Genomic DNA, 20,337 nt, shown 5'->3' with positions numbered 1-20,337 from the left:
TCCCCATTAAAGATCATTTGCCATTTATCAGCCCAAGCTTCTAGTTTACATAAATCATCCTGTAATATAAAATTGTCCTCCTCTGTATTTATTACCCTGCAGAGTTTAGTGTCATCTGCAAATATTGAAATTCTACTCTGAATGCCCCCTACAAGGTCATTAATAAATGTTAAAAAGAAGAGGTCAATACTGACCCCTGTGGTACCCCACTGCTAACCGCGACCCAGTCCGAGTGTGTTCCATTAATAACCACCCTTTGTTTTCTATCCCTGAGCCAGCTCTCAACCCACTTGCACATATTTTCCCCTATCCCCATTATTCTCATTTTATGTATCAACCTTTTGTGTGGCACCGTATCAAAAGCTTTTGAAAAGTCCATATACACTACATCCACTGGGTTCCCTTGGTCCAATCCGGAACTTACCTCTTCATAGAAACTGATCAAATTAGTCTGACATGAACGGTCCCTAGTAAACCCTGGGTTATGCGGTTATTCCTCTTCAGATACTCCAGTATAGCATCCCTTAGAATGCCCTCCAGGATTTTACCCACAGTGGAGGTTAAGCTTACTGTGTGTGAGCGTGCCTGTGTATTTTACTACTTGCTATTGAACCTGTTCTACACCAGGGTGGTCAGCATTAATATTGGTATATGGTCTTCATCCTGGTATGTGCCGCTTCCATCCTGCGCCCTAATCTTGTCATGTGCTCCTACCATCTTGCGTCCCCATCCTGTAATATGCTGCTCCCATCCGGTGCCCCTTCCTGTCATGTGCAGCCCCCATCCTGTGCCCTGATCCTGTTTTGTGCGCCTCCATCTTTTCATGTGCTACTCTCTTCCTGTGCCCTCATCCTGTCATGTGCTCCTATCCTGCGCTACTATCCTGCGCCCCAATTCTGTCATGTGGTGCTCCCATCCTGTCCACCCATTATGGTATGTGTTGCCCCATCCTGGTGTGTGCTACTCTAATTCTGCGCCCCCATCCTATCATGTGCTGCTCCCATCCTGCACCCCCATTCTGTCATGTGCCGCTCCCATCCTGAGCCCCCATTCTGTCATGTGCAGTAAAAAGTCACTGGGATTGCTCCGCTGATGTATTTTATATATACATTCAGTATATAAAAATGGCGCTGAAAAGCACGGACTGCGCAGGCACTGATTCCTGCGCCACAACTCTCCTGGGCCACGATCCTCATCCCCGGATACGTAACTTACAAAATGGCACCTGAAGTGCGCTATACGCATGCGCCATTTCGGACGGAGGATTCATGTCTCGGCCTCCGGCCCGAAGAGACCCTGTGGAAATAACGGATAAGTACCGTATATACTCGAGTATAAGCCGACCCGAGTATAAGCCGAGACCATTACTTTTGCCACAAAAAAAAAATGGAAAAACTTATTGACTCGAGTATAAGCCTAGGGTGGGAAATGCAGCAGCTACTGGTAAACTTCAAAAATAAAAAGAGATCCCAATAAAAGTGAAATTGATCGAGACATCAATAGGTTAAATACTTTTGAATATCCATATTGAATCAGGAGCCCCATACGTTGCTCCATACAATATACGCCCCATATAATGCTCCATAAAGTTCATGATGGGCCCCATAAGATGCTCCATAAAGTTCATGATGGGCCCCATAAAAAGCTCCATACAAAAACACGCTCCATATAATGCTGCACAAAGGTTAATAATGGAACCATAAGATGCTCCATATTAAAATACGCCCCGTATAATGCTGCACAAAAGGTTAATGATGGCCCCAAAAGATGCTCCATAGAATAATATGCCCCACATGTTGCCATAAAGGTTGATGGCCCCATAAGATGCTGCTTCATAGCATAATATGCTCCACATGCTGCTCCATAAAGGTTGATGGCCCCCATAAGATGCTCCATAGCATAATATTCCCCACATGCTACTCTATAAAGATTGATGGCCCCCATAAGATGCTCAATAGCATAATATGCCCCACATGCTACCATAAAGGTTGATGGCCCAATAAGATGCTCCTTAGCAGAATATGCCCGGTATGCTGTTCTATAAAGGTTGATGGCCCCCATAAGACGCTCAATAGCATAATATGACCCACATGCTACCATAAAGGTTGATGGCCCCATAAGATGCTCCTTAGCATGATATGCCCGGTATGCTGCTCCATAAAGGTTGATGGCCCCCATAAGATGCTCAATAGCATATTAAGCTCCACATGCTGCTCCATAAAGGTTGATGGCCCCATAAGATGATCTATAGCATAATATGCCCGGTATGCTGCTCCATAAAGGATGATGATCCTATAAGATGCTCCATAGGGTAATATGCCCCAAATGCTGCTCCATAGCATAATAAGCCCCACATGCTGCTCCATAGCATAATAAGCCCCACATGCTGCTCCATAAAGGTTGATGGCCCCCATAAGATGCTCCATAGCGTAATACGCCCCACATTCTGCTCCATAAAGGTTGATGGCCCCTATAAGATGCTCCATAGCATAATATGCCCCATGTGCTGTTCCATAAAGGTTGACGGCCCCCATAAGATGCTCCATAGCATAATATGCCTCACATGATGCCATAAAGGTTGATGGCCCCATAAGACGCTCCATAGCATAACATGCCCCACATGCTGCTCCATAAAGGTTGATGGCCCCTATAAGATGCTCCATAGCATAATATGCCCCGTGTGCTGTTCCATAAAGGTTGACGGCCCCCATAAGATGCTCCATAGCATAATATGCCTCACATGATGCCATAAAGGTTGATGGCCCCATAAGATGCTCCATAGCAAAATATGCCCCATAAAGGTTGATGGCCCCATAAGACGCTCCATAGCATAACATGCCCCACATGCTGCTCCATAAAGGTTGATGTCCCCTATAAGATGCTCCATAGCATAATATGCCCCGTGTGCTGTTCCATAAAGGTTGACGGCCCCGATAAGATGCTCCATAGCATAATATGCCCCGTATGCTGCTCCATTATAAGATGCTCCATAGCATAATATGTCCCGTGTGCTGCTACATAAAGGTTGACGGCCCCCCATAAGATGCTCCATAGCATAATATGCCCCACATGCTGCCATAAAAGGTTGACGGCCCCATAAGATGCTCCATAGCATAATATGCCCCGTAGCATAATATGCCCCGTATGCTTCTCTTCGAATGTTGATGGCCCCATAAGATGCTCCATAGCATAATATGCCCCACATGCTGCCATAAAAGGTTGACGGCCCCATAAGATGCTCCATAGCATAATATGCCCCGTAGCATAATATGCCCCGTAGCATAATATGCCCCGTATGCTTCTCTTTGAATGTTGATGGTCCCATAAGATGCTCCATAGCATAATATGTCCCGTGTGCTGCTCCATAATGGGTTGACGTCCCCCGTAAGGCTACTTTCACACTTGCTTCTTCTGACAGACGTCGCAATGCGTCGTTTTGGAGAAAAAACGCATCCTGCAAAGTTAAACAAGCAATAGCAATTCGATACTATAAAACATAACCTTTAATAGGTTCATTAAAATTCAGATTCAGTAGGAAAAACTACGGGAACAAAAAAGGGACCCTACTGAGTTATTGTGCCCTTAACCCAACACAGAAAAAGGAAAACAAACAGCACTCAAAAATTTTAAAAAATGACAGCACTATTGGTTTCTAAGTTAAATGGCAAACACCGCTTAGAAAAAAGGGAGCAAATATAACAGGTACAGGAAAATTACATTCAGACCCCTGTATCAATAACAAATATGAGTAAACCATCAATAAGAAAGGTATGGTTACTCACAATGGTCAAGCTTACTATGATGGATATCTGACTACGTAACTTAATATGTTATATTGTAATAAAGTATCCCAATACAAATCATAGAATACCAATATGAGTTATACACCAATATCATGGAGGGGCTTATTTACCTGTATATTATTAAAGCTCCTACAAATATTGCTTCCAAAATCATGTAAACAACTGTCAATTAATTCATTTGTTTACCGTGACCCATAGTTGCTGTCAATCAGACACCGCAGCATGTCATATAGGCTTCAAATAGCAAAAGACAAAGGCGTTCCCGCAATAAGAAAAACCACAAAAAATTATTAATTATAAGGAACCATGCTTCCTCATTTAAATACTAATGAGTGTTCCAGTTAAGTTATGGTTACCGTAATCTGCGGTTTATCCAAAAATCTATATACACAATTGTCTAAGGGGTACTTCCGTCTGTCTGCCTGTCCTTCGTTCGGTGATTGGTCTCGGCAGCTGCCTGTCATGGCTGCCGCGACCAATCAGTGACGCGCACAGTCCGGAAAAAAAATGGCCGCTCCTCACTCCCCACACTCACTGCCCAGCGCCCGCATACACCCCTCCAGTCTGCCCTCACACAGGGTTAATAGCAGCAATAACGGACCGCGGTGTAATGCAGTCCGTTACCGCTGCTATTAACCCTGTGTGACCAAGTTTTTTACTATTGACGCAGCCTATGCAGCGTCAATAGTAAAAACATCGGATGTTAAAAATAATAAAAAAAATAAAAAATGATTATATACTCACCTACGCCACCTTTCCCGCTCCTCGCGATGCAACCGGCACATTCCGGTCGCACGGATGGTCTGGCATTAGGACCTGCCATGACGTCACGGTCATGTGACTGCGACGTCACGGCAGGTCCTGCACCACAAGGACCTTGCCGCTTGCAATGCAGCGGTCCCGGGAGCGTGGCGTGGAGCGGCAAAGGCGGCGAATGGGGAGTATAGCAGGACTTCCAATGGGCCTTCAGAAGGGGAGTATATATATTTTTTTTTTTTTTGCGTCTATACTACGTGGCTCTGTGCTGGGCAATATACTACATGGCTGGGCAATATACTATGTGGCTGGACAATATACTACATGACTGAGCAATATACCATACTACGTGCCTCTGCTATATACAACGTTCTATGTGGACATGCATATTCTAGAATACTCTATGCGTTAGAATCGAGCCACCATCTAGTTTACTATAAATACCATTGATATTTCATTTGTACGCTGATGTACATGCAACAATGTAGCGAAACAACCCACAGATGTGGTTAGATCTCACCCGAGACTGCAGAACTACTTTGCCATAATAGAGATTCTCAGTATGGCGAGATGGACATGAAGCCTTGACTGTGAACAGCGTCTCCCGATGCGTTTCATCCTTGTGGAATCATCAGGGGAGTGACAAGATCTGCATACGACGCTTTATTGGTCTCCCCAGTTCTGTGGAATTTAAAGATTCAGACCCACCGCGTGTCGGGGAAGCCCCACCCTTGGTGTGCGACGCGTCTATTGGTCATGCAAAGTGCTTCCGGTATGGTGGGGGCGCACGTCTGGAATAATGGACCGCAAACATCCCACTGAGGTGGATCCTGCAAAGTTGCCAACAGGATGCGTTTTTTCGCCATAGACTTGCATTAGCGACGTATGGCTACACATCGCATCCGTCGTGCGACGGATGCGTCGTGTTTTGGTGAACCGTCAGCACAAAAAAAGTTACATGTAACTTTTTTTGTGCGTCGCGTCCGCAATTTTTGGCCGCGCATGTGTGGCCGAAACTCCGCCCCTCCTCCCTGCTCATGACAATGGGCAGCGAATACGTTGAAAAACTGCATCCGCTGCCCACAATGTGCTAAATTTCGCACAACTTCCGTCAGTACGTCGGGCCGACAGTTTGCGACGGCCCTGTACCGACGGAAGTGTGAAAGTAGCCTTAGGCTACTTTCACACTTCCGTTGATTAGTATCCGTCACAATGCGTCGTTTTTGGAAAAAAACGCATCTTGCAAATTTGCCCGCAGGATGTTTTTTTCCCCATAGACTTGTATTACTGACGGATGGCCACACGTCGCGTCCGTCGTGCACTGGTTGCGTCGGGTTTTGGCGGCCCATCGTCTGCGAAGATGTTCAAGGGAACGTTTTTCTGTACGTTGCATCCAGTTTTTAACCCCTTCCCGACCCATGACGCCACGTAGGCGTCATGAAAGTCGGTGCCAATCCGACACATGACGCCTATGTGGCGTCATGGAAAGATCGCGTCCCTGCAGGCCGGGTGAAAGGGTTAACTCCCATTTCACTCGATCTGCAGGGACAGGGGGGAGTGGTAGTTTAGCCCAGGGGGGGTGGCTTCACCCCCTCGTGGCTACGATCGCTCTGATTGGCTGTTGAAAGTGAAACTGCCAATCAGAGCGATTTGTAATATTTCACCATTATAACGGGTGAAATATTACAATCCAGCCATGGCCGATGCTGAAATATCATCGGCCATGACTGGAAATACTAATGTGCCCCCACCCCACCCCACCGATCGCCCCCCCAGCCCCCCGATCTGGCCGGTACACTGCTCCGGCTCCCCTCCGTCCAGTGCTCCGCTCCCCCCCGTGCTCTTGTCCGCTCCCCCCGTGCTCCAATCACCCCCCCGTGCTCCAATCACCCCCCCTGCACTCCGATCCACCCCCCCCACCCCCCGATGCTCCGTTCCACCCCCCCGTGCTCCATTCCAGCCCCCCCGTGCTCCGTTCCACGCCCCCCCGTGCTCCGTTCCACGCCCCCCCCGTGCTCCGTTCCACCCCTCCCGCGCTCCGATTCCGCCCCCCCATCATACTTACCGATCCAGCCGGGGTCCCGTCCGTCTTCTCCCTGGGCGCCGCCATCTTCCAAAATGGCGGGCGCATGCGCAGTGCGCCCGCCGAATCTGCCGGCCGGCAGATTCGTTCCAAAGTGCATTTTGATCACTGAGATATAATCTATCTCAGTGATCAAAATAAAATAAATAATAAATGACCCCCCCCTTTGTCACCCCCATAGGTAGGGACAATAAAAAAATAAAGAATTTTTTTTTTTCCACTAATGTTAGAATAGGGCTAGGGTTAGGGCTAGGGTTAGGGCTAGGGTTAGGGCTAGGGTTTCGGTATGTGCACACGTATTCTGGTCCTCTGCGGATTTTTCCGCTGCGGATTTGATAAATCCGCAGTGCTAAACCGCTGCGGATTTATGGAGGATTTACCGCGTTTTTTTCTGCGCATTTCACTGCGGTTTTACAACTGCGATTTTCTATTGGAGCAGTTGTAAAACCGCTGCGGAATTCGCAGAAAGAAGTGACATGCTGCGGAATGTAAACCGCTGCGTTTCCGTGCAGTTTTTCCGCAGCATGTGTACAGCGATTTTTGTTTCCCGTAGGTTTACATTGAACTGTAAACTCATGGGAAACTGCTGCGGATCCGCAGCGTTTTCCGCAGCGTGTGCACATACCTTTAGAATTAGGCTATGTGCACACGGTGCGGATTTGGCTGCGGATTGGCCGCTGCGGATTCGCAGCAGTGTTCCATCAGGTTTACAGTACCATGTAAACATATGAAAAACCAAATCCGCTGTGCCCATGGTGCGGAAAATACCGCGCGGAAATGCTGCGTTGTATTTTCCGCAGCATGTCAATTCTTTGTGCGGATTCCGCAGCGTTTTACACCTGTTCCTCAATAGGAATCCGCAGGTGAAATCTGCACAAAAAACACTGGAAATCCGCGGAAAATCCGCAGGTAAAACGCAGTGCCTTTTACCCGCGGATTTTTCAAAAATGGTGCGGAAATATCTCACACGAATCCGCAACGTGGGCACATAGCCTTAGGGTTAGGGTTGTGGTTAGGGTTGTGATTAGGGTTATGGCTACAGTTGGGATTAGGGTTAGGGGTGTGTTGGGGTTAGTGTTGGAGGTAGAATTGAGGGGTTTCCACCGTTTAGGCACATCAGGGGCTCTGCAAACGCAACGTGACGCCCACAGAGCATTCCATCAAAGTCTGCATTTCAAAACGTCACTACTTCACTTCCGAGCCCCGGCATGTGCCCAAACAGTGATTTACCCCCACATATGGGGTATCAGCGTACTCAGGAGAAACTGGACAACAACTTTTGGGGTCAAATTTCTCCTGTTACCCTAGGGAAAATAAAAAATTGCAGGCTAAAAGATCATTTTTGAGAAAATATTTTTTTTTTTTTATTTTCATGGCTCTGCGTTATAAACTTCTGTGAAGCACTTGGGGGTTCAAAGTCCTCACAACACATCTAGATTAGTTCCTTTGGGGGTCTAGTTTCCAAAATGGTGTCATTTCTGGGGGATCTCCAATGTTTAGGCACACAGGGGCTCTCCAAACGTGACATGGTGTCCGCTAATGATTGGAGCTAATTTTCCATTTAAAAAGCCAAATGGCGTGCCATCCCTTCCGAGCCCTGCCGTGCGCCCAAACAGTGGTTTACCCCCACATATGGGGTATCGGTGTACTCAGGACAAACTGGACAACAATATTTGGGGTCCAATTTCTCCTATTATCCTTGGCAAAATAGGAAATTCCAGGCTAAAAAATCATTTTTGAGGAAAGAAAAATTATTTTTTATTTTCATGGCTCTGCGTTATAAACTTCTGTGAAGCACCTGGGGGTTTAAAGTGCTCAATATGCATCTAGATAAGTTCCTTGGGGGGTCTAGTTTCCAAAATGGGGTCACTTGTGGGGCAGCTCCAATGTTTAGGCACACAGGGGCTCTCCAAACGCGACATGGTGTCCGCTAACAATTGGAGCTAATTTTCCATTCAAAAAGTCAAATGGCGCGCCTTCCCTTCCGAGCCCTGCCGAGTGCCCAAACAGTGGTTTACCCCCACATATGAGGTATCGACGTACTCGGGAGAAATTGCCCAACAAATTTTATGATCCATTTTATCCTACTGCCCATGTGAAAATGAAAAAATTGAGGCGAAAAGAATTTTTTTGTGAAAAAAAAGTACTTTTTCATTTTTACAGATCAATTTGTGAAGCACCTGGGGGTTCAAAGTGCTCACTATGCATCTAGATAAGTTCCTTGGGGGGTCTAGTTTCCAAAATGGGGTCACTTGTGGGGGAGCACCAATGTTTAGGCACACAGGAGCTATCCAAACGCGACATGGTGTCCGCTAACGATGGAAATAATTTTTCATTCAAAAAGTCAAATGGCGCTCCTTCCCTTCCAAGCCTTACCATGTGCCCAAACAGTGGTTTACCCCCACATGTGAGGTATTGGTGTACTCAGGAGAAATTGCCCAACACATTTTAGGATCCATTTTATCCTGTTGCCCATGTGAAAATGAAAAAATTGAGGCTAAAAGCATTTTTTTGTGAAAAAAAAAAAAGTACTTTTTCATTTTTACGGATCAATTTGTGAAGCACCTGGGGGTTCAAAGTGCTCACTATGCATCTAGATAAGTTCCTTGGGGCGTCTAGTTTCCAAAATGGGGTCACTTGTGGGGGAGCTCCAATTTTTAGGCATACGGGGGCTCTCCAAACGTGACATGGTGTCCGCTAAAGAGTGGAGCCAATTTTTGATTCAAAAAGTCTAATGGCGCTCCTTCCCTTCCAAGCCCTGCCGTGCGCCCAAACAGTGGTTTACCCCTACATATGAGGTATCAGCGTACTCAGGACAAATTGGACAACAACTTTCGTGGTTCAGTTTCTCCTTTTACTATTGGGAAAATAAAACAATTGTTGCTAAAAGATAATTTTTGTGACTAAAAAGTTAAATGTTCATTTTTTCCTTCCATGTTGCTTCTGCTGCTGTGAAGCACCTGAAGGGTTAATAAACTTCTTGAATGTGGTTTTGAGTACCTTGAGGGGTGCAGTTTTTAGAATGGTGTCACTTTTGGGTATTTTCAGCCATATAGACCCCTCAAACTGACTTCAAATGTGAGGTGGTCCCTAAAAAAAATGGTTTTGTAAATTTCGTTGTAAAAATGAGAAATCGCTGGTCAAATTTTAACCCTTATAACTTCCTAACAAAAAAAAATTTTGTTTCCAAAATTGTGCTGATGTAAAGTAAACATGTGGGAAATGTTATTTATTAACTATTTTGTGTCACAAATCTCTCTGGTTTAACAGAATAAAAATTCAAAATGTGAAAATTGCGAAATTTTCAAAATTTTCGCCAAATTTCCGTTTTTATCACAAATAAACGCAGAATTTATTGACCTAAATTTACCACTAACATGAAGCCCAATATGTCACGAAAAAACAATCTCAGAACCGCTAGGATCCGTTGAAGCGTTCCTGAGTTATTACCTCATAAAGGGACACTGGTCAGAATTGCAAAAAACGGCAAGGTCTTTAAGGTCAAAATGGGTCATGAAGGGGTTAATACTGCGCATGCCCAGCAGGAATTATCGCTCACACTCTCTTCCTCACCCAGAATTCTGACGGAAATGTGAAAGCTTCCGTTGGTACGTCGCGCCGACGCTTTGTGACGGGCGACTACCGACGGAAATGTGAAAGTAGCCCAAGATGCTCCATAGCATAATATGCCCTGCGCGCTGCTCCATAAACGAGGCTGAAGTTGGTTTCTTATTCGTTCAGTTTCTTATTGGCAATTTTTTCTTTTCTGTTTTTTATAGGTTTAACAACAAAAAATAATCATCACAATAATAAAACACAATGCAGCGAGGAGCCCTGATGTGAATACGCCTAAAAAAGGCTACAAAAATAATACAACTGGCACAAAAATGGGCATCAAAGTGGGCACCAAAGAGCGCGGAAGAAAGGGTTAAATGCCTTTGGGCCACTGATCTCACACTGCAGACATATAGAACAGGGCGCCCCAAATCAAAACCTGTTATTTCCAGACTGGCTCAAATGGGTTCTGGGCATCAGAACTGGCATCAAAGTGGGCAAACGACCCATTTTCACAGATTTGAATAAGTAACTCATGTTTTTAAGGGTTTAAATGCCTTTGGGCCACTGATACCACAGTGCATACATGTACAACAGGGAGCCCCGCATCAAAAACAGGTCCCTCCAGGCAGGCCCAAATGGGTTCTGGGCATCAGAACTGGCATCAAATTTGGCAAACAGCCCATTTTCACCGATTTGAATAAGGAACTGATGTTTTTAAGGGGTTAAATGCCTTTGGGCCACTGATACCACAGTGCATACATACAGAACATGGAGCCTCACATCAAAAACAAGTCCCTCCAGCCTGGCCCTAATGGGTTCTGGGCACGAGATCTGGCATCAAAGTGGGCAAACGGCCCTTTTTTCACAGATTTGAATAACTAACTGATGTTTTTAAGGGGTTAAATGCCTTTGAGCTACTGATACCACAGTGCATATGTCAGGAAGAAGTCCTGATCACTTCTATTACACATACAGAGCTCTGAGCTGCAATTTCCTATGCCTGCCAGCACAAGGCTGGAATTCTAAGCCACTCTTTCTCCCTCCCCCCGCTATACAGCCGTAATGTAAGACGAGCCTGCCAGCTTCATTGAAGAATTTATATGGCCCTGTGGTGCTGTCACGATAATGCCAAAAAATGTCATATTGTGAGTGTAGTTTCAGAAGGACATGGCTAACTACACACACTCCCAATGCAGCTGCGACCCCTTGCTCTTCCCCCCCCCCCCCCCCTCAGCTTCACTCCTACCCGAAACAAAGCCTATGATAGAGACTAGGCAACCTGATACTAATGGTGGGCAGGGTGTGGCTTTAAACTGCAGGTGACCAATCCGGTCACCCGTTGTCCCTCCCCTCTCATTCAGGAATGCCTTTGTCTGAGACCTTGGAATAACGTAAAGAACTATCCGATCAGTGCATATCATTAACCAGCCCTTTAGTGATGTCACAAGCTCAGAAGTATAAGTCACTATACTCTTAGCCCAGCCTTCAGTCTTGGCCGGGAAGCGATCTAACACAGCTTGGCAAAGCTGTTCCATGCATCTGGATGTATTTATCCTCCTAAGCCACTGGCCAGCTAAGATTATACCATGACATAGCCTGTAAGTTCTCTTTTCAACGTTTATCCTATTTTATTTTGTAATCTGTACTGTACCGTATTTTCCGGCGTATAAGATGACTTTTTAACCCCTGCAATTCATCTCAAAAGTCGGGGGTCATGTTATACGCCGGGTACGGCATGTGCAGGGAGCGGTCCTGTATGGTTCCCGGGATCTAAAGGAGAGGAGACTCTCCTTCAGGCCCTGGGATCCATATTCATGTAAAAAGAGATTAAAAAATATGGGATACTTACAGCCGACGGCTCTCAGTGGTGCAAGCGGCGGCCTCCGTTCCTAAGAATGCATTGAACGAAGGACCTTTGATGACGTCGTGGTCGCGTGACGTCACCGAAGGTCCTTCACTCAATGCATCCTTAGGAACGGAGGCCGGACCTTGCACCGATGAGAGCCGTGGGCCGAAGGGTAAGTATATCCCATATTTTTTTTTTTTTTAATTCTTTTTTTTACATGAATACGGATCCCAGGGCCTGAAGGAGAGTCTCCTCTCCTTTAGATCCTGGGAACCATACAGGACCGCTCCCTGCACATGCCATACCCGGCGTATAACACGACCCCCGACTTTTGAGATGATTTGCAGGACGCCGGAAAAATGATAATTACTTACGGGTAATTTGATTTTCCAGAACCATGACAGCACCGCACGTGAGAGATGGCATCCGCCCCCAGGAACAGGAAACCTATAGCAGAGATAAGAATGGGGTGGCCCCTCTCTCCTCAGTTTGTTTCAGAGTATGGAAGATGACCGCTTTGTTAGTACACAGTTATGTATCATATTTACATTGTACAACCTTTTAGTTTCTATCTATACACATATTTCCTTACATACATATCTACTTATATATAGTAAGTTTTTTTTTTTTGTGAATCACACAACCATCACCAAGATAGGGCGGGAATTAATGCGGTGCTGTCATGGTTCTGGAAAATCAAATTACCCGTAAGTAATTATCATTTTTTCCCTTCACCATGACAGCACCGCACATGAGAGGAAGAAAGAGAAGACTCCTAGGGTGGGACAATAGCAGATAACACCTTTCTCCCAAAAGACAAGTCTGATAGACCTAAGTCTAGCCTATAATGTCGGAAGAAGGTAGAGGGTGAGGACCATACTGCCGCTCTACAAATCTGTTCCACCGAAGCGCTAGCCCTTTCCGCCCAGGATGTGGCAATAGCATGCGTGGAGTGGGCCGTAACACCCTGTGGGGGAACTTGACCAGAAGAGGAATATGAAAGTGAGATAGCCGTACGCAACCACCGTGCAATAGTTGCCTTTGAGGCCTTTTTTCCCCTGTTTGTCCCCTGGAAGGTGACAAAAAGGGCCATTGACTGACGCCAAGATTTTGTGGCTTCTATGTATTGAAGCAGGCAGCGTCTGACATCAAGACAATGGAAGGTTTGCTCTCCCTGGGATTTTGGTTGGGGACAGAATGAGGGCAGAATAATTTCCTGGTCTCTATGAAATTTTGAGTTGACCTTCAGAAGGAAGGCAGGGTCAGTTTTGATAACCACTTTGTCATCATGGAAGGTAGTGTAAGGAGGGTTCACAGACATAGCTTGTAGCTCACAGGTACGACGGGCTGAAGTTATGGCAACCAGGAGGACCGTTTTTAGGGTCAAGGATTTTATTGATATAGAATCAAGAGGCTCAAAAGGGGAAATGGTTAGAGCATTTAAAACTAAATTTAAATCCCAGGGAGCCACCTTAGGTAATAATTTTCAGGGTCTGGATGTAAAAGAGGCTCGGATGAACCTATAGACCCAAGGGTGGTCAGCAAGTTTATGATCAAACAGCGCACCCAGGGCGGAGACTTGCACTTTTAAAGGTGCTAGTAGACAGACCCCTTTCCAACCCTTTTTGGAGAAATTCAAGAATTTATTTTACCGGGACTTGCTGACATGTTTCGGACAATTGTCGCCCCGAGAAATCTAGGAACTTTTGCAAGATTTTTTGGTATTTCTCTGAGGTGAACTTTTTCCTGCAGGCGAGCAATGTGATCACCAAAGGGTTTGAGAATCCTTTTGCTAACAGAAGTCCCCTCTCAAGTTCCAGGCGGTGTGATGTAGCCCGTGTACTTGGGGATGTTGAACTGGTCCCTGGTGTAGGAGATCCGGGGCATCCGAAAAGATCCACGGGTCCGAGATAGACATGCGTCTGAGCCACGTGAACCATGCCCTTTTCGGCCAAAAGGGAGCTATGAGGATCACTCGTGCCTTGTCTTCCCGAATTTTCCTGAGGACTGTCGGGATTAATGGTATTGGGGGGGAAATGCGTATGCTAGATGGAAGTTCCACCGATATAGAAACGCGTCTACCCCCTCCGGGTGTTCTCTTGAGTTCAGAGAATAGAACTTCTTCACCTTCCGACTTTCTTTTGTGGCGAACAAGTATATCTCTGGAACGCCCCAGCTGGCACATATTTTCCCAAACACTCGCTGGTTCAGGGACCACTCCCCTTGATGTAACGTGTGACGGCTTAAGAAGTCGGCTACCTGATTCTCTGACCCTTTTAAGTATGTTCCGGTTAGTGAAAGAAGGTTGTTTGCGGCCCATATAAAAAGTTCTTTGGCTTCTGCCATAAGGGATGGTGATCTTGTGCCCCCTTGGCGATTTATATAGGCTATCGTTGTGTTGTTGTCGTACAACACCACAACATGTCTTCCTCGAATCCTTTCTCCTATATGAAGAAGTGCTAGCCTTACCGCAGATAATTCCTTTAGATTGGAGGACGCTGTTGTCATTGGGCCCCCCCATTGACCCTGTAGGACCTGATCCTCTAAGTGTGCTCCCCATCCCCATGGACTCGCATCGGTAGTAACGACTACTGGATCCCGTACTGACCACGGCACTGCGTTGCTTAAATTTTCTGTTTTCAGCCACCATTCTAGTGAGTTCTGAACCCTTGGAGATAGAAGAATCTTCCGATTTAGATTGTATGGATTCCTCTCTTGTTCGGCTAGTATCTGCCATTGTAACTCTCGCGTGTGGCTTTGTGCCCATCGTGTTGCTGGAATTGTTGCCGTTAGGACTCCTAAGAGCGACATTGCATTCCTTAGAGAGATAGTTCGCTGCAGCTGGAACAATTGTATTTTCTGTTGAATAGATTGAATTTTCCTCTGTGGGAGGACACACTCCTGCTTGACTAAATCTAATAAGATTCCGAGGAATTCTTGAGTCTGTGTTGGGATAAGTCTTGATTTTTTCAGGTTTATCATCATCCCAATCTGGTCAGTACCTCCAGTACTCTTGCAGCCGCTTTCTCGCAATTTTCTTTGTTGTTCGCTATTACCAAAAAATCGTCCAAATATGGTACCAACATTATGTCTTCTTGCCTGATGAAAGACGCCACTTCGGAAATAATTTTTGTGAATATACGGGGCGCAATGGCTACCCCAAAGGGAAGACACTGATACTGTAGATGGACGTGGGTTTTTGCAAGGTTTTACCACCAATCTCAGATATTGTTGGACAGTGATTGGTACATGGTAGTAAGCATCTGTGAGATCGATCACTGCCATGTAACAGTTTGGGTCGAGTACTTTCACTGCGGTTCTTAAAGGGAACCTGTCACCTGAATTTGGCGGGACCAGTTTTGGGTCATATGGGCGGAGTTTTCAGGTGTTTGATTCACCCTTTCCTTACCCGCTGGCTGCATGCTGGCCGAAATATTGGATTGAAGTTCATTCTCTGTCCTCCGTAGTACACGCCTGCACAAAGCAAGATTACCTTGCGCAGGCGTGTACTACGGAGGACAGAGAATGAACTTCAATCCAATATTGCGGCCAGCATGCAGCCAGCGGGTAAGGAAAGGGTGAATCAAACACCTGAAAATTCCGCCCATATGACCCAAAACTGGTCCCGCCAAATTCAGGTGACAGGTTCCCTTTAAGGTCTCCATTTTGAACTTGTCTATTTGAATATAATGGTTTAGGGCCTTTAGGTTGAATATTACTCTCAGCGAGCCGTCCGGTTTTGGCGTTAGAAATAAGGTGCTGTAGAATCCCTTCCCCATCTCTTGATGAGGTACTTTTACCAATACCTCCTTTTCCATGAGGAGATGAATTTCTCTCTCTAGTGTGGCCTGATTTTTCCCCGCCGCTTGGGTCATTTTTACACGATTTGGTGGGAGGCTGGATAACTTGAGTCTTAGACCCTCTGACAATAAGTTGGTTACCCATTGATAGGCAGGCAGTGCTGCCCAGTGGTGGACAAACCGCCGGAGTCTTCCCCCCACCGGAATGCTGGCGTCATTGATGTCTGGGATCAGACTTGGGAGGAGGCTTGTTGAAAAGAAATCCCTTTTCTCTTCGGTCTTTCCAGGGTCTGCCTCGACTAGGCATGTCATCTGATCGGCCGCGGGTCCCTCTATATCCAGATCCACGAAAGGACGAACGAGAGGTTTCCCATCGGCGCCTGGGAAAGGAAGGAGGTGGAAACCGCTTTTTCTTGTCTGATGCCTTCTCAAGGATCTCGTCCAGAGCCTTGCCAAAAAGGTATTGCCCTTCACAGGGTACCCCGCAGAGTTTGACCTTCCATTGAAAGTCAGATGTCCAATTTTTCAACCACAATGCTCTACGTCCAGAGTTGGATAAAGCACATGCACGTGCGGCACTCCTAACAGAATCTATTGAGGCATCCGCCAGGAACCTCGCGGCGCCCTCTAGAGAGGGCAATGCTTCCAGAAGTCTCTCTCGGGCATTTATTTTTTTATTTGGTCACTTAACTCCTCCAGCCACTTGACCATAGTCCGTGCCGTGCAAGTGGCAGCAACCCCGGGCTTAAATGACCATGTTGCTGCCTCCCAAGCCGACTTTAGAAAAGCATCTGCTTTCTTGTCGAGGGGGTCTTTCAGGGCTCCCATGTCCTCAAATGGTAACGCAACCCCCTTAGAGGTGCTGGCGATGGCTGCATCTAACTTAGGCGCCTTATCCCACTTCTCAGAGATCTCCTCATCAAAGGGGTATTTGCTTTTTAAAGCCTGAGGGATGGACATCTTTTTATTAGGCTTTTTCCACTCATGTTTTATTAAATTGACTATATTATCATGGAAGGGAAAAAAATTCTCTCCTCCAAATTACTAATCATGGCGTCTTGGATTGTCCGCGGTTCCTTAGGGGTCTCTACTCCCATAGTCGGTCTGACGAGTTTGAGCAGCTTTCCAATATCTTCTGACTGAAAATAAGGGTGACCATACTCCTCGTCTGAGGAGACTAAATCTGAGGACTCCGGACCGGAATCATCAGAGGGAGATCCCTCCGGAGGTAGGAGCTCTGCGACAGGCGTCCACCTGCAGGAACAGGAAACCAAACTGAGGAGAGAGGGGCCGCCCCATTCTTATATCTCTGCTACAGGTTTCCTGTTCCTGGGGGCGGATGCCATCTCTCACGTGCTGTGCTGTCATGGTGAAGGGAAAAATATGGTACACTACAGATTAAAAAATTTAATAGGATAAACATTGAAAAGAGAACTTACAGGTTATGTCATGGTATAATCTTGGCTGGCCAGTGGCTTAGGAGGATAAATACATCCAGATGCATGGAACAGCTTTGCCAAGCTGTGTTAGATCGCTTCCCGGCCAAGACTGAAGGCTGGGCTAAGAGTATAGTGACTTATACTTCTGAGCTTGTGACATCACTAAAGGGCTGGTTAATGATATGCACTGATCGGATAGTTCTTTACGTTATTCCAAGGTCTCAGACAAAGGCATTCCTGAATGAGAGGGGAGGGACAACGGGTGACCGGATTGGTCACCTGCAGTTTAAAGCCACACCCTGCCCACCATTAGTATCAGGTTGCCTAGTCTCTATCATAGGCTTTGTTTCGGGTAGGGGGAAGGGGGAGGGGGAGGGGGAGGGGGAGGGGGAGGGGGAGGGGGGAAAGAGCAAGGGGTCGCAGCTGCATTGGGAGTGTGTGTAGTTAGCCATGTCCTTCTGAAACTACACTCACAATATGACATTTTTTGGCATTATCGTGACAGCACCACAGGGCCATATAAATTCTTCAATGAAGCTGGCAGGCTCGTCTCACATTACGGCTGTATAGCGGGGGGAGGGAGAAAGAGTGGCTTAGAATTCCAGCCTTGTGCTGGCAGGCAGAGGAAATTGCAGCTCAGAGCTCTGTATGTGTAATTGAAGTAATCAGGACTTCTTCCTGTTTCCTGACATATGCACTGTGGTATCAGTAGCTCAAAGGCATTTAACCCCTTAAAAACATCAGTTAGTTATTCAAATCGGTGAAAAAAGGGCCGTTTGCCCACTTTGATGCTAGATCTGGTGCCCAGAACCCATTTGGGCCAGGCTGGAGGGACTTGTTTTTGATGTGAGGCTCCATGTTCTCTATGTATGCACTGTGGTATCAGTGGCCCAAAGGCATTTAACCCCTGAAAAACATCAGTTACCTATTCAAATCTGCAAAAATGGGCTGTTTGCCAAATTTTATGCCAATTCTGGTGCCCAGAACCCATTTGGGCCAGGCTGGAGGGACATGGGTTTGATGCAGGGCATCACTTTCTGTGTATTTTAAGTGTCAGATCAGTGGCCCAAAGGCATTTAACTCCTTAAAAACATCAGTTACTTATTCAAATCTGTGAAAATGGGCTGTTTGCCCACTTTGATGCCAGTTCTGATGCCCAGAACCCACTTGGGCCAGGCTGGAGATAACTGGTTTGGATGTGGGGAGCCCTGTTCTATATGTCTGCAGTGTGAGATCAGTGGCCCAAAGGCATTTAACCCTTTCTTCCGCGCTCTTTGGTGCCCACTTTGATGCCCATTTTTGTGCCAGTTGTATTATTTTTGTAGCCTTTTTTAAGCGTATTCACATCAGGGCTCCTCGCTGCATTGTGTTTTATTATTGTGATGATTATTTTTTGTTGTTAAACCTATAAAAAACAGTAAAGAAAAAATTGCCGAATAAGAAACTGACGAATAAGAAACCAACTTCAGCCTCGTGCTCCATAAAGGGTTGAGGTCCCCCATAAGATGCTCCATAGCATAATATGCCCCACATGCTGTTCCATAAAGGTTGATGCGCCCCTATAAGATGCTCCGTATGCTGCAATATTAAAAGAAAAAATATGACATACATGCCTTTTGTTGCTGGGCGCCGAGGGTCTGAGCAGGAGGGGACACTGGCACGCTATGGGGGTCAGGTGCTGGTGTCCTGAGCAGGAGGGGACACTGGCACGCTATGGGGGTCAGGTGCTGGTGTCCTGAGCAGGAGGGGACACTGGCACGCTATGGGGGTCAGGTGCCGGTGTCCTGAGCAGGAGGGGACACTGGCACGCTATGGGGGTCACGTGCCGGTGTCCTGAGCAGGCGAGGACACTGGCACGCTATGGGGGTCAGGTGCTGGTGTCGCCACTGGCTCATGCCCCCGGCACTTGCGATATTCACCTGTCCCCGTTCCACCGCCGCATGCCGCTGTGTCTTCCGGGTCTCTGCAGTGACTGTTCAGGCAGAAGGAGAGCACTAACCATGTTATCGCACCCTATGACCTGAATGTCACAGGCAGAGGATGCAGAAGACAGAGCCCAGCGGTGGAACGGGGACAGGTGAATATAGCATGGCTCACCCTCCCCGTCCTACTCACCCCAACCTGGCACGTCCCTGCTCCTCCGTCGTCCCGGGCCGGCAGCTCCTTCCAGCGCTGAGCGGTCACATGGTACAAGTAATATTACTTTAATGAGCGGTACCACTGAACACAGGAAGAGCTGCAACACCGGAGAGATCAGGGTGTGCGCTCAGTGCTCACACATACCGCGATTTCCTGAGAGCGTCACTCTGTGGGTCCAGACTGCGCAGCTCGTCGCACTTGTGCAGTCTATTAAGGCTTCGGACAGAGTGACGCTCCCAGCGTTATATTATAGATGTGCTGCATGTGAAAAACAAACAGAAAATGTCCATGGAAGGAAAGGTGCTCAGCCCTGAACTGGTTAAACGCCATTTTGCTGGCTGCAAAGTTTGGGGTGGTCTGTCCGTACACCCCGGATGGGCACAGCAGATACACGGGAACGACACACACAATCAGACGAGCTACTGTCCAGAACACATCACAGGCGCTGGTCACAGGCGTGAGCCGCACTGGACGGGAGGACCGAGTACGCAGCTCCGCTACCTCTCACCTCCTGCTCATCTACTTTCATCCGCTGCTCCTCCACATCTTCGGATAAGCCTTTCTTTTCCTGGAGTGATGATACACACTCTGCGTCCTCCATCTTTGTTTCTATAGAACTGTAGAGGCTAAATCCAAGTCGGCTGAAGGACCCCTGCTGATGTCATGCCCATGTGACCGGAAGGGGCGGCGCCTCTTCCTCCATAGAGCAGACAATAGCCAGACATGAGGAATCTGTGGATGTTATGGAGGGATTTCGTGCAGGATGGTTGAGCCTAGAGTGTATGGGCTCCTCCAAGGTCACCTGACTGCAGCCCATACAGTGTAGCCTGCTCACTACTGAAGACGCTAGAGTGTATGGGCTGCAGTCAGGTATATATTCTTGAAGATAGCAGACTTTAGCAGACTTTATGGG

General features: G+C 46.9%; 1 protein-coding gene across 1 annotated transcript in view; it reads right to left on the bottom strand.

Annotated features, from left to right (window-relative positions):
• TAF11 (TATA-box binding protein associated factor 11) overlaps window positions 1-20,090 on the bottom strand; it is an 88,131-nt gene extending 68,041 nt beyond the window's left edge. Inside the window, exon 1 of the mRNA XM_069756574.1 lies at window positions 19,933-20,090. Coding sequence (XP_069612675.1) covers window positions 19,933-20,025 — 93 coding nt within the window. The 5' untranslated portion in view covers window positions 20,026-20,090. The remainder of the gene's footprint in view (window positions 1-19,932) is intronic.
• Between the last annotated feature and the right edge of the window lie 247 nt (window positions 20,091-20,337).

Source organism: Ranitomeya imitator, chromosome 3 (assembly GCF_032444005.1).
Source record: "Ranitomeya imitator isolate aRanImi1 chromosome 3, aRanImi1.pri, whole genome shotgun sequence".
NCBI lineage: Eukaryota > Metazoa > Chordata > Amphibia > Anura > Dendrobatidae > Ranitomeya > Ranitomeya imitator.
Note: the sequence above shows the minus strand (reverse complement) of the source record. Positions and strands in the feature narration are given on the sequence as shown.